We start from the raw sequence: 14,992 nt of genomic DNA on the forward strand, positions 1-14,992 counted from the left end.
ATAATTTAGCTGGGGACCACCTGGAACGCCTGGAACGACCACTGGTGGTCCCCGGACCACTGGTTGAAAACCACTGCCTTGCAGGAAAGATAAAGATAATAGAATGTATTACATACTTTATTTCTAAAATTGTATTGCTTAAAAAGTATTAAATCCAGGACATTTTTATTTATTCATCACGTTTAAATGTTCATTAAAAAAAAACAAATTATTTTTTGTGAATTAACATCATTTACATAACATTTGCCTGGTTTTGAACCTTGTCAGTTGTCACATGACATTACCAAAGCCAGATGACCCTCACTGCCACTACATTGACTGATAAAGCTTTCATGTCCTACCTGGGATTTGAACCCAGTCTACCGGATGATCAGAACCTAAAGTTCTGCCACTCTTCCAAGACAGAATCCATGCTTGGTCAAGGGAGATAATGAGCGTATTAGCTTGAGTCAGTACTACTTGTCAACCAGTGGTAGTTGACAAGGGGTATGTAGTATATGTGTGTGATTTAACACGTTGAGCTTTTAGATAGATATATATTTATTCTTTAAACATGCAATTGGGTTAATATATACTGTAAGTGGTTAATATACTGTATATGTGCACATAACTAAAACTTAACCCATTCTGGGCGGGAACCCATTTTGGTGTTGGCATCATGTCGTGCTTTAGCTATTTAAAAATAGCAGATCTACAAGCTCATAGCGCGCCACCGAGTGGCGCGCTACGAGCTTGTAGGTCTGCTATTTTTGAAAAATCGAAGAACAACTGACATTTTTAGAATCTGATCTCGGGTCAGAATGGGTTCATCAGACCAGTGTGTGTCCAGTGGAAACCTCGTATGAATCTGATCTCAGGTCAGAATGGGTTAAATCTATCCATTTCTGCGGAATAAAACATTTGCTTAAAAAAATAGCAGATCTACAAGCTCACAATGCCATCGCCTTGCAGATTGGCTATTGTCAGTGAAGATATTTCATGTATAGTAGAGCGGAAAACAGAAACTCCACCGGCATAGATCCCTGAGGCACTCCGGTGAACCAAGTAAAAGGGTTCAAGTTTCTTTAAGCACTGTAGCACTAAATCAAGGTACAGTATGAAGGATTGTTATTGGAACTGGTCCAGGCTCCATGCTACAGTATGGAGGATTGTTATTGGAACTGGTCCAGGCTCCATGCTATGTGAGCAATCACATTGTGATGCGGGGGGGGGGAAGTACATTACCTCATGTACTGTACTTAAGTAACATGTTGAGGTTCTTTTACTTTACTGGAGTATTTCCAATTTCCAATACTTTTACTTCTACTCCACTACGTCTCGTCGGATCCAAATATTGTACTACGTCTATTTGAAAACGTAAAAAAAAAAAAAAAAAAAAAACGATCTACAAGCTCACAATGTGTCGCCATGTGACACATTGTGAGCTCGTAGATCTGCTGTTTTCAAAAAACATTTAATACATTTGACAACCTGAAACGGGACATTCTGCATATTGAGTACTTTTACTTTTGGTACATTTTGATGCCAATGCTTTTGTACTTTTACTCAAGTACATTTAGAATTCGAGTATTTCTACTGTATATTGCAGTATTGATACTTTTACTTAAAGCAAATTGTGAGTACTTTTTCGACCACTGTGTGGCGGGTGTCCTGCAGCGGCTCTGAAGCCACATACTGTAGGAACTGTACAGCACAGTATGGGATACCATCTGGTCTCCATCAGGTCAGGTGTTCATAAAGTAATTGCTTGTGTGTGTGCGTTCGTGTACGCATGTGTGTGTGTGTGCGTGTGTGTGTGTGTGTGTGTGTGTGTGTGTGTGTGTGTGTGTGTGTGTGTGTGTGTGTGTGTGTGTGTGTGTGTGTGTGTGTGTGTGTGTGTGCGTGTGCATGTGCGTGTGCGTGTGCGTGTGTCCGTGTCCGTGTGTGTGTGTATACTTTCCTGATACTCACAGATGGCCGTCCTGCCCCTGACTTGTGTTTCGAGCGAGTAAACGAGGCCGGGGACACCTTTGGGAATTGCGGCAAAGACCTACTTGGGAAGTACAGAGGCTGCAAAGAAAGGTGAAGAGCATTTATTTACCTCCCGGTTTGACTTTTTAACGGTGTAGAGACTTAACGGTATTTAAAAGCAATCAGACAAACGCCCATACTCGAGGTGGGGTTGGCCTTCATTGTGTGGAGTTTGCATGTTCTCCCCATGTCGTCAAATAATATGAGAATGAGGCAAAAATTGTGAAAAGAGCTGATCTACTGTACAAGCTCACGCTATTTTCACAATATTTATCTGTGGAACCCAGTCAAACTAAATGTAATGCCTCAACTCCTATCATTCCAATGGCTTGTCAGGGTGGGGGGTCCCCAGTTCAAATGTGATTATTTTGGGGGGTCACGGCCTGAAATCGCTGAGAACCACTGCCCTAGGACTAGCCTGGAACTCACCTATGCTTTCTATGGCATAGGCAGCTCCCGGCAGGATCCACCGGCAGAAACTGTGCGCAGCTGCTGGACATGAGACTAATTCATTAGAGCGACAGAGAGAGAGAGAGAGAGAGAGGAGTGTGTGTGTGTGTGTGTGTACGGGTGTGCGTGTGTGCGTCAATTTAACAAAGGTGCGATCAGAAATCAGCAGAGAGTGATCGACGTTTGCACTACTCTATGCCGAATTGAAGTGGACTCGGACCCAGACTTTTTTCCCCCCCTGGAAATAAAAACGTCTGCGTTTCCGAGGCTACCCTAGGACAGACGTTCCCAATATACCAGGGGTCTGCAACAGGCGGCTCTAGGTGCCAATAGGCGAGTGTGCTGCGGTGCGGTTTTTTCGAACGCGCCCTAAATATTAACACAAATTTGCGTCATAGCATGCAACACTCTGTGCCGTGCCAGCCAGGTGTCTTATTATAAACAAACCGGTGGGTGTGTGAGGCTGCTGCCTGCTATGCTACTACGGCTTCTACAGGGAGAAAAAGAAAGATGGCAGACGAAAACAGAGGATTTAACAGTTCGTGGACAGAGGCTTTTGCCTTCACAGCCAATGCAGATCGACTGCCTGTATGTTTAATCTGCAGTGAGAAGCTATCAAATAACAAAAAAAGTTACGTTGAAAGACATTTCCAGGGAAAGCATGCTAAATTTGCAGCTGACCACCCAGCTGGGAATGAGAGAGTGCTGTTGCAGAACTGCTGAAGAAAGTAGAAGAGAAGAGAGCAAACAATCTTTAAAAAAATGGATCGCATCTTCACACTTTTTTTTGCGGCTCCAGATAGATTTTGAATAAATCTTTGGTCGAAAATGGCTCTTTCAACATCTTGGGTTGCCGACCCCTGCAATTTACTGTACCACTGGTCCGCGAGGCGGCCAGGAATTCTGTTTCTCTACTTCTGTGTTGCATAAGCATAACACTGACATCACTGTCGAATCCATGGCATCTTTATCTTCTTCTTATCATCTTAGTTTCACGTGCGTTCACGCATCCGCCTGGGTGACGGCAGCCAGCAGACTGCTGGGCGAGTGCTGGCGCTTTTGGTCAGATCAACATTATAGAATTAATTCTGTACTGGCCATATATGGAGCATGTCTTGAGTTTACAGGGTTTGATTTTCAGATCAACATATGGAATGTCAGAACAGGTCAGCCCCACATCTTCTCCAGATGTGGGGTGACGGACGGACGGACGGACGAACTGACGGGAAATGCAGGTTTTCATAGTAAATGCGACCTGCGGTCAGAATTGTTTTGTCATTGTTTCTCCAGAGATGCTAAATGTGGGAAGATCCAGTGTTTAAGCTCCGCCTCCAAGCCCATGGAGAACAACGCCGTTCCCATCGACACGAGTGTCCGAGTGGGCACCAGGAAGATCCTGTGCAGGGGCACGCACGTCTACCGCGACGGGGGGCAGGGCGACACCCTGGACCCCGGCCTGGTCATGACCGGCACCAAGTGTGGAGACGACTCGGTGAGACTCGCGCCAATAAGAGAGAGACTTGTGACATGGCTTTATGCAGATGCACCACATGCCATGTATGCGCTTGTGCTGCGTTCACACGAGGCAGATGCAAAGATCACAGGATATTTGTTGCTAACACGGTCGTTGATGTGTGCATCCCTAGTGACGTGTGTTGTTGCAGCTACAGTTGTAGCTTTGCATCTGGAAGCTCAACTTCAATTTGTAGCTTTGCAGATTTTGCAGCAGCTACAAACGTTGGATGCGTCTTCGTATCTTCATGTCGATGGCTTCCATTGACAATGAATGGTATCTTTGCATCTGCCCGTGTGAACGCAGCCTTACTGCTTATGGTACTATACTATAGTATACTCACTCTACTTGTTATCCTCTTTTCTCTCTCACTCTCTCTTGCTCATATGCCATCATTCAACAGATCTGCTTTGGAGGAGAGTGTCGCAACGCCTCTTTTCTGAGAGCGGATGAGTGCAACGCCAAGTGTCATGGGCATGGGGTAGGTTTATGGGCAGCAAAAATGAGGAAGGGTGGGGTTCCACCCTCAACAGTCTTCTGGAGTGTGTGTGTGTGTGTGTGTGTGTGTGTGTGTGTGTTTGTGTGTGTGTGTGTGTGTGTGTGTGTGTGTGTGTGTGTGTGTGTGTGTGTGTGTGTGTGTGTGTGTGTGTGTGTGTGTGTGTGTGTGTGTGTGTGTGTGTGTGTGTGTGTGTGTGTGTGTGTGTGTGTGTGTGTGTGTGTGTGTGTGTGTGTGTGTGTGTGTGTGTTACTGTCAGCCCACTAAAAAGCTTGAAGATCCTGGCAGCCTTGGTGTGTCTTGTTGTTATTGTGACCTTGGAGCACCTCAGCCCTCACTTTAACCTGGAATGCATCTGTGTCACATCTTAGCTTTTAACCACTTCAACCATTATTTCAAACTTTAGCTTATGAAAAATAGCAAATATACATGCTCATAGCACGGCACCAAGTGCTGCGCTACGAGCTTCTCCATTTAGCTGTATTCTGTGAGTTTGCCCCAGAGAAAGTCACCTTGAGACTTTGGACTCTAGTGAGAACTAAACTAACGTGATGGTTTTCATCCTCTGTTTGTTCAGCTATGCTTAGCACTGTCCTAAGACAGTATAGCGACTGTTTCTTCAGCTCTTTATCTGACCTAATCAATCAACAGACCCTCATGCAACAATGTCCTATCAGGCAGCCTGAGTTTGATTGATTGATTGACATTTTTATTTCACACTATGCAAAATGGGTACATTTCAAATGAAAGTACAGGTCAATGTCAATATAAAAACTGCTACTTGAGAATAGAACCAGAAAAGGCACAAAGACTTGTTTACATCAGGGTCCTCCATTGTCAATTCATCAGAACATTTAATGACGTACAAATATACACTTCTATGAAAAGAAGATACTGTATATATGGTTAAAAAAGGGGAAAAAACATGTACAGTATGGAAAGGAAAGACAAGGGGGGGGGGGGTGGGGGGGGGGGAGTACAGGGGGCAGTTTTGAACTGCAGCCACCCGTAGGTGCTCTTTGAGAGCGGTTGTAGCTGATATCCTTTTGGACGTGTACTGTACTCTGTACTGTTTACATTTCTGCCAATAAAGTGTTCAATCAATCAATCAGCGGTGGGCAGGTATAAAACATGTGCACCCCTGTTGCTCATTGAACCAGACCAGAACTTCACATTGCATTTCTCTGCTCCATTGAATTGTAAGTCTGACTTCTATCTAGACTCATGCATTTAAACTCTGAACGTTTGTCTCTGCATTACTTTTGTCTGTTTACTCTGACCATTTCCATCACACTTGTAGATCTGCTATTTTTGAAAAAATGTGTGTGAATCTTTGAATATATATCCTTTCACAGAAAACGTTTTTAACTCAAATATGTGCTTCTGGGGGTCCCTGGAACAAAATATTTTCAGACGGGGGTCCGCGGCCAAATACAGATAATTTTGGGGGTCCTTGACATGAAAAGGTTTCAGCAAGTTTTTCCAGAAAACTGTCAGAAAACTTCAGGTCTAAATGGCTTAAACGTCCTTTGGAGATTCCATGCAGTGACTCTGATATGCAGTGGTACAGCAGCAAAGTGCCATAATATACTGCTTTCCTGTCCTCTCAGTGTCATCATAATATACTGCTCTCCTGTCCTCTCTGTGTCATCATAATATAATGCTCTCCTGTCCTCTCTGTGTCATCATAATATAATGCTCTCCTGTCCTCTCTGTGTCATCATAATATAATGCTCTCCTGTCCTCTCCCCTGCAGCTGTGCAACAACAACCACAACTGCCACTGTGACTCCGGCTGGGCGCCTCCTCAGTGTGCGCACCGGGGAACAGGGGGAAGTGTCGACAGCGGCCCTGTCATCAGCCACAGTGAGTCACGTTGCCCTCGGCTCCTTCATAATGGCTCTAGCTCTAGAGCCACGGGGGGTAAAAATGACCTAATAAACCTGTGGCCTTGTAGAATGATGTCACCACAGGTGCTGTTTTTGACGACATTGCATAAAATGGGCAAAAGAGGTGGCTGAAATGTGCCTGAATAATGCGTTTTATATTAACTGTACAATATGTGAAGACATTGAGGACGGGACAATAAGCCTAGAACCTTGGCAGAGTACTTATGAATAGTCTGTGGAAGTGTGGAGGCAAGTGGGGTGATGGTAAGCTCAGCCTTATAGCAACCAGAGACCACGTCAACCCTATTCTGGTAGTGGGATAATAATAATGACACTTTTCTTGATACTCAAAAATGCTTTACACAACAAATAACAGCTTTATTAAAGCAAAAAAGAAAGAAAGAATAAAAGAAAATCTACAGAATAGTAGAAACAGTTAAAATACAAATCAAATAGTAAGGCGGGGCTATCGCTCCGGTTCAGTCTCTATCCTTTTAAATATAGAACGGAAAACCAGCAGTGACAGAGGTGTTGAGAACCAGTAGTGGGAACCACTTATGTACCCAATATTTCTGTACTTCAATGCCGTTTTTGTGTGCCCTGAAAGTAAACAATGATTACACTGAAACATTCTCATTTGTATTTTCACAACAGCAGGCAATCTCCTTCCATTCCTGTTGCTCCTCCCGGTGCTGGTTTTTGTCATGCTGGCTGCTGTTGGCCTGTGGTGCTGCTTCAGGCACAAGCTCCGCCCACTGAAAACCTGTGCCCCGCCTCCTCCTCCAATCCCTGTGTATGTAAAACCTCTGCCCCACCTGAATGAAATGTCTTTTTTGTGTCAAATGTATTTGTATTTAGTTCAACTAAATGCATTTGAAATTAAATCAAAAGCTTACTTTTCAGGATCCCAATTAAAAAATATCAGAAAATGTATTAAGGATTCAAATATAGCAGAAATAGCTGATCTTACAAGCTCAAAACGCGTCGCACTGCGACGCGTTTTGAGCTTGTAGATCAGCTATTTTTGCTACGACAGTAATATGCAATGTGGCCCTCTGGAGTGAGTGTGGAAATATAGTGTCCCTCTTCATCTTCAAAGTTTCCCACCCCTGCCCTGTGTACTGTACTGTACTGTACTGTACTGTACTGTACTGTACTGTACTGTACTGTACTGTACTGTACTGTACTGTACTGTACTGTACTGTACTGTACTGTACTGTACTGTACTGTACTGTACCTAACCGTGTGTTTTTAACCTTCAGGTGTTCAGTCCCCACCGAAGGAGCCAAACCTCTCCAAGCTAACGGTCAGACCGCTGACCGCGCCAGTGGTCACGCTAACCCTACATTCCTGTTGAAGAGACAGGACTCGGACCGCCTCGTAAGGAAGCCTGTCTTTATATTAATTTTGACGGTAATAACTGCCTGTCATAATTTCATGACAGGCAATTTTGTATTCATCTTTACGGCCCCAAATCACACATTAGAAAGCACGAGTGTATATTTCAAACACAAAGTGCTTTTTGACATAATTTGTCATAATTTCACCCCCCCTCCCTATCTAAGTATTGGACAGCACCTTAGAAAACACGGGTGTCTATTTCAAACACAAAGTGTTTTTTTACTTACATATTTTGACGGCAACTGCCTGTGATAATATGTCCCTATCTAATTATTGGACAGTATAAAGATGTTGAAGTTCAGTTGGTTCCTGCTAATTAATAATAATAATAATAATACATTTCCGTTATCATACAACAACAGCTGTGGGCAAGGCTTAAGTTCAGGCGGGTGATGCTAAGGTGAAAACCAGGTATACTTAATGAACTGGTGGGTGTGTCCACATAAAAACATCATTTTAACACTTAGTGTACACTTTACAAATACATCTTTCTCCTAATATAATCATAGTACCTGATATACCATATTTTAGGGGGGGAAATAACCATGGCACTCCATCTTTAACACTTTTGCTTCAACGCTCATATGGAAAATGTGTTTATGATCTTCTGTACTATTGTGTTTCTTCTTCGCAGACCCAGTCTAGTCCTCGTCCAAGCCTCTCCTGTCCGCCTCGATCCAGAAACTCCATTGTGCGTCCGACCACGAAGCCTCCTCCCATACCTGCCTACGCGGCGGAGCGGAGGGAGATACGGGCTCGGACCCAGCAGTCCTCCTCACCCCACCTGACACCGCCTCAGCCCCGACCCACTCCCCCAGTACCAGTACCAGCCCACCTGACCAGACCCAGTGGAAGCCACGGCGGGCAGCCTTCTCCACCTCCCTCCATACCCAGCCTGGATGTCAAGCCCCATCCTTCGCCTTCGGAAACACCCGGAACCCGACCGGAACCCCCGAATAGACCTCCGCCACCTTGTCCTGCCAACAAACCCTCACCGGTACATCTTATATCTATCATATATCTATCATAGATAGATAGATAGATAGATAGATAGATAGATAGATAGATAGATAGATAGATACCTACCTACCTTCCTTCCTTTATTGTCCCTATTGTCCTTTATTGTTTTGATGAATTGAACATGGTGGACCCTCTTGTAAACAAGTGTAATGCTTAATTGGGTCGTCCACTCACAGTTAACAGTCTTTGTATTGAGTTTGTAATGTAATGAAATGTACTGTAATTCTGCAAACTGTTAATAAATATTTCAATCAATCAAACAATCCCGCTGGGGGAAAATCAGTCACCCAGAGTCAGCACAGCAGTTAAGGTTACAGCTTACGGCACATGAGAATATGAAAATTATAAAGTACTGTAGTATACAGGCAAAGTATACTGTAGTATACAATACAGGCAAAGTACACTGTAGTATACAGGCAAAGTATACAAAGTATACTGTAGTATACAATACAGGCAAAGTACACTGTAGTATTCAGGCAAAGTATACAAAGTACACTGTAGTATACAGGCAAAGTACACTGTAGTATACAGGCAAAGTATACTGTAGTATTCAGGCAAAGTATACAAAGTACACTGTAGTATACAGGCAAAGTACACTGTAGTATACAGGCAAAGTATACAAAGTACACTGTAGTATACAGGCAAAGTACACTGTAGTATACAGGCAAAGTACACTGTAGTATACAGGCAAAGTACACTGTAGTATACAGGCAAAGTATACAAAGTATACTGTAGTATTCAGGCAAAGTATACAAAGTAGGCCCAGGCCGTAGCGTAACGGTCTGGGCACCGGACTGGTAATCCAGTCGCAGTGTGCCGCGGGTTCGACTCCCGGACCCGACACGGCCTTTACTGCATGTCATCCCCCCATCTCTCTCCCGTTTCCTGTCAGCCTACTGTCTGTCCCTTCAAAAATCAATAAAAGGCGTAAGCCGCAAAAAAAAAAATATATAAAAAAAAAAAAAAAAAGTATACAAAGTACACTGTAGTATACAGGCAAAGTACACTGTAGTATACATGCAAAGTATACAAAGTATACTGTAGTATACAGGCAAATTATACAAAGTATACTGTAGTATACAGGCAAAGTACACTGTAGTATACTGTAGTATTCAGGCAAAGTATACAAAGTATACTGTAGTATACAGGCAAAGTACACTGTAGTATACTGTAGTATTCAGGCAAAGTATACAAAGTACACTGTAGTATACAGGCAAAGTACACTGTAGTATACAGGCAAAGTATACAAAGTATACTGTAGTATACAGGCAAAGTACACTGTAGTATACTGTAGTATTCAGGCAAAGTATACAAAGTATACTGTAGTATACAGGCAAATTATACAAAGTATACTGTAGTATACAGGCAAAGTACACTGTAGTATACTGTAGTATTCAGGCAAAGTATACAAAGTACACTGTAGTATACAGGCAAAGTACACTGTAGTATACAGGCAAAGTATACTGTAGTATACAGGCAAAGTACACTGTAGTATACAGGCAAAGTATACTGTAGTATACAGGCAAAGTACACTGTAGTATACTGTAGTATTCAGGCAAAGTATACAAAGTACACTGTAGTATACAGGCAAAGTACACTGTAGTATACAGGCAAAGTACACTGTAGTATACAGGCAAAGTACACTGTAGTATACAGGCAAAGTATACTGTAGTATACAGGCAAAGTACACTGTAGTATACAGGCAAAGTATACTGTAGTATACAGGCAAAGTATACTGTAGTATACAGGCAAAGTACACTGTAGTATACAGGCAAAGTATACTGTAGTATACAGGCAAAGTATACAAAGTATACTGTAGTATACAGGCAAAGTATACAAAGTATACTGTAGTATACAGGCAAAGTATACTGTAGTATACAGGCAAAGTATACAAAGTATACTGTAGTATACAGGCAAAGTACACTGTAGTATACTGTAGTATACAGGCAAAATAAAAGACAAGATGCATCAAAAACAATAATACTAATTCTACACAGAATAAGGTGTCTATATTCAGTCAAAGTGTAAAAACCTGATGTAAAAACGTGACCTAGGAGACAACATACACCACACACATTAATGTGTGGTAGTAACTGCACGCTCAGGCCCAACACATTAATGTGTGGTAGTAACTGCACGCTCAGGCCCAACACATTAATGTGTGGTAGTAACTGCACTCTCAGGCCCAACACATTAATGTGTGGTAGTAACTGCACACTCAGGACCAACACATTAATGTGTGGTAGTAACTGCACACTCAGGACCAACACATTAATGTGTGGTAGTAACTGCACGCTCAGGACCAACACATTAATGTGTGGTAGTAACTGCACGCTCAGGCCCAACACATTAATGTGTGGTAGTAACTGCACACTCAGGACCAACACATTAATGTGTGGTAGTAACTGCACACTCAGGACCAACACATTAATGTGTGGTAGTAACTGCACACTCAGGACCAACACATTAATGTGTGGTAGTAACTGCACACTCAGGACCAACACATTAATGTGTGGTAGTAACTGCACACTCAGGACCAACACATTAATGTGTGGTAGTAACTGCACACTCAGGACCAACACATTAATGTGTGGTAGTAACTGCATGCTCAGGACCAACACATTAATGTGTGGTAGTAACTGCACGCACAGGACCAACACATTAATGTGTGGTAGTAACTGCACGCTCAGGCCCAACACATTAATGTGTGGTAGTAACTGCACGCTCAGGACCAACACATTAATGTGTGGTAGTAACTGCATGCTCAGGACCAACACATTAATGTGTGGTAGTAACTGCATGCTCAGGACCAACACATTAATGTGTGGTAGTAACTGCACGCTCAGGACCAACACATTAATGTGTGGTAGTAACTGCATGCTCAGGCCCAACACATTAATGTGTGGTAGTAACTGCACGCTCAGGACCAACACATTAATGTGTGGTAGTAACTGCACGCTCAGCACCAACACATTAATGTGTGGTAGTAACTGCACGCTCAGCACCAACACATTAATGTGTGGTAGTAACTGCACGCTCAGGCCCAGCGCATTTTGGGCAAACAAAGATGCTTCAACAGCACTGAGAAAAACACATTGCTTGCAATAAATATCTTTGTAAACACGACATTCTTTGAGTATGAGGCTACTATGAGGTTTCTACCACAGTGCCTTATCTTGTGTCTGATTACGTTCTTGCTGTTGCCAGCACCTCTTTCTTGTCTCACAATACATGCTGTGCACCAGAGTTTTTTAGTAATGTAATGTAATGTTTTAAATGTTTGGTCACCTATAATGACTAAAATGGAACACCATGTTGAAAGTGGTCATGTGCTGGCCTGGGTTGCAAAAACATCAATAGCTCTGAACTTTCTTACCTGGTTGTTTCGGATCACTTGGGGCCATCCATTGGTCAGAGCAATTAAAACAGTACCATGTGAGAAAATGTGCAGGTTTTGGATATATTATGTGTCCATCAATACTGATAATGTACTTGTTGTTAAACAGGAGCAAAACAAGGAGAGGACTACAGACTCCCTCCAGAGAGGAAAAGAGTCTCTGGCCCCATCTGCTGGACAGCGCAAACCAAACAGGTAAATGATCTGCAGTTGCCTTTTTTTAGCCAATCAATGTCAACCTTTATCTCATAGCTAGTTTTTTTATGTGCTGGTTCTGCAGGAGAGGGTTGGTCTGTGTGTGTTTGTCTGTGTGAATGTGTGTGTCCGGACTTGTCTCCAGACACACAGGGATGTGCAGGCTCAAGCCACCATTGATGTCTATGTGTGCACTTGCCTGCATTCACACACATTCTCACAAACCACTGGACTGATCAGCGCCGAAGGTTCTATTGTCTTCGCCAGGCCGAAGGCGTGGCAGAGAGTATGTTTCGCACCCTGTCCTCCATCTGTCCACATTGTGATGTGTTGGTAACTTGGTATTGGGGTAGAGGGCTAGTAGCATAGGTCCATCTGTCCATATTGTGATGTGTTGGTATTAGGGTAGAGGGCTAGTAGCATAGGTCCATCTGTCCATATTGTGATGTGTTGGTATTGGGGTAGAGGGCTAGTAGCATAGGTCCAGCAGATGTCCAGGTAATTGACACAGGCCACGGATAACTGTCAATAAGCTGCCAAATAACATGAACATCTACCACAATGAAGCTAGACTTACGGCACTAACATATTAAAGCAGAAATGGAACGGACCGTACAGCAGTCCGTGTGTGCCAACATAATACAAGAGAGAAAATGGAAGTTGGTATCTTGTGCACACTCTGAAGAGCAACCAAAAAGGAAGCAGTGCACCACCTTGTGGTACCAACTGGCATTGCAAATACCAACTGACTGTATTGGACAAATTCCAATACCCAATATCTCGGCCACTCGCTCACTCACACTCGCTCACTCCAGCATGGCAAATGACGGTGAAATTGGTGACCTGCCAAATGTGTGACCATCTTGTTCACACAACTATTACATGGAAGTCTTTAAATACATGGCCTAAATACAGTTAGGTTGAACTCTGCTAATGAACAAACTGCAACAATTGACATAAGGACACATTTACATTATGTGATTGTCTACACAGTTGTCACATATTTCAGCAGGTCACCAATTCCACCATAACACCACCTTGCTGGAGTGACTGAGTACGAGTGAGCGAGTAGCCGAGATTCTGGGTATTGGAATTTGGCTTTAGAGTGTGTCCATGTGTGTCCCTGGCTGTGTGACGCACACTTCCTGTATACCAGAGCCGAACATCTGCCCCAAATTCTTCAGATCGTCCTGTTATAGCGCCACCAGGAAACCGATTTTTGCAAAACACTTTTTTTTTCTCTTCATATTGCTACAGATGATGTCCTAAATGTGAATCAGTACACATGCAGTATCTCTATAGTCGTGTTTGCATGAAAGTGCTTTACAGAGAGTTTGTTCAATATTACAAACTTTCCGCACACTTGACATTGATTTGTGTCATCTTTTTTCTCTTTTTAGATCCTAAAGCAAGAGCTCAGGGAGAAATTGAGGACCACCCACTTTTGTCACGTTATTATAGACTAGTGTGACGTGTGAACCACTGGCTGAGGGAACATTCATTGTAGGGCACTGCTCTGAACATACAGAACGGAGTCTAGGATGTACATTCTGACAGGCACAGGGCCGATGGAATGTGCCACATGTAAGCAGACATGAAATCACTCAAATCAAGGAAATATGTCAAGTTACACTGTGCACTTTCATAATCTGTAACAACAGAAAAAATGGCTGTGGAATCCTTGTTTAGTTTCTTTTCCTCCACTTAGTAATACGGTATGCTTAAATTCAGCGGGGCCTCTCGTCTGATCTGAGGTCGTTGGTGAGTCGGTAGGCGCCGCGCGTTGCTTTTCTGTGCTCCATGGGTATTGTTCTCGGACCGCAGGACCCCACCGACTTAATGCCCGCCGAGGGGGTGATTAAGGGTGGGTACTCGGGGCCAGTCGGTGCTCCTGGTGGCCGTGGCTGTCGCTGTCCACGCAACACAACAGCCGTGTCCCTGGGTTGTCCCAGGGGGCGCGTCGTTTTTTTTGATTATATCGCCTCTCCCTGAGTGCGCAAGCCTCCCCCAATCCCCGTCCCGGTGTGGGAGCCGCGACCCCTACGGACTTAACTCAGATCAGACGACAGGTGTATGTGTGTAGCTAATGGCTGAATTAAGCTAAGTCACAGATCAGGTCGCACACTCAGCGGAAGCAACCCACTGAATGTGCTTTAAATACTTGGGCTTAATCAATGTTCCAGTAAATTATGTGTGAGTGAGTCTGCCTTAACCAGACATCCTGTGAATTCATTGAGATTATCGTGACATTGTTTGAACAGTGCTGAGACACTGCCACATGTGTATTTATTATCAAAAATGAACATGAGCGCCGTTTTTTGTGTGCCGAAAATAAACCAACCTACGAGCTTTGTAGACCGGCTGCGTTCGGCATGCGACACCGACGTACGACCAACTATAAATGAAGTGTTTACAGTGTAGTTTATGTACATGGTGTTGCTACAGGAGGATGAAGCTGTAATTAGGGCATATCTTACGTTAAGAAAACCTGCCTGTAGTGCTGTGGTTATGCTTCTTTGTGTATGAAGAATTGGACTCATAGGGATTATAGATGGTCCAACACTCTTGGAGAAAGAAAAAAGACTGTTTGAAATTGACAAAGGTTCTATGGTTGAAAAATAG

The 14,992-nt window shown here is 43.4% G+C and overlaps 1 protein-coding gene across 2 annotated transcripts in view; it reads left to right on the plus strand.

Moving 5' to 3' along the window:
* The window catches only part of adam19b (ADAM metallopeptidase domain 19b), a 40,084-nt gene extending 25,800 nt beyond the window's left edge, over positions 1 to 14,284 (plus strand). For both annotated transcript variants that reach the window (XM_083786594.1, XM_083786595.1), the window contains exons 15-23: positions 1,953 to 2,061; positions 3,751 to 3,952; positions 4,377 to 4,454; positions 6,226 to 6,334; positions 7,012 to 7,150; positions 7,620 to 7,737; positions 8,393 to 8,755; positions 12,285 to 12,370; positions 13,771 to 14,284. In XM_083786594.1, the coding sequence (XP_083642720.1) occupies positions 1,953 to 2,061; positions 3,751 to 3,952; positions 4,377 to 4,454; positions 6,226 to 6,334; positions 7,012 to 7,150; positions 7,620 to 7,737; positions 8,393 to 8,755; positions 12,285 to 12,370; positions 13,771 to 13,777 (1,211 nt within the window). In that variant the 3' untranslated portion in view covers positions 13,778 to 14,284. The remainder of the gene's footprint in view (positions 1 to 1,952; positions 2,062 to 3,750; positions 3,953 to 4,376; positions 4,455 to 6,225; positions 6,335 to 7,011; positions 7,151 to 7,619; positions 7,738 to 8,392; positions 8,756 to 12,284; positions 12,371 to 13,770) is intronic.
* The last annotated feature ends 708 nt before the right edge of the window (positions 14,285 to 14,992 follow it).

This window comes from Protomyctophum parallelum, assembly GCF_964188405.1.
Source record: "Protomyctophum parallelum genome assembly, chromosome: 16".
Classification (NCBI taxonomy): Eukaryota; Metazoa; Chordata; class Actinopteri; order Myctophiformes; family Myctophidae; genus Protomyctophum; species Protomyctophum parallelum.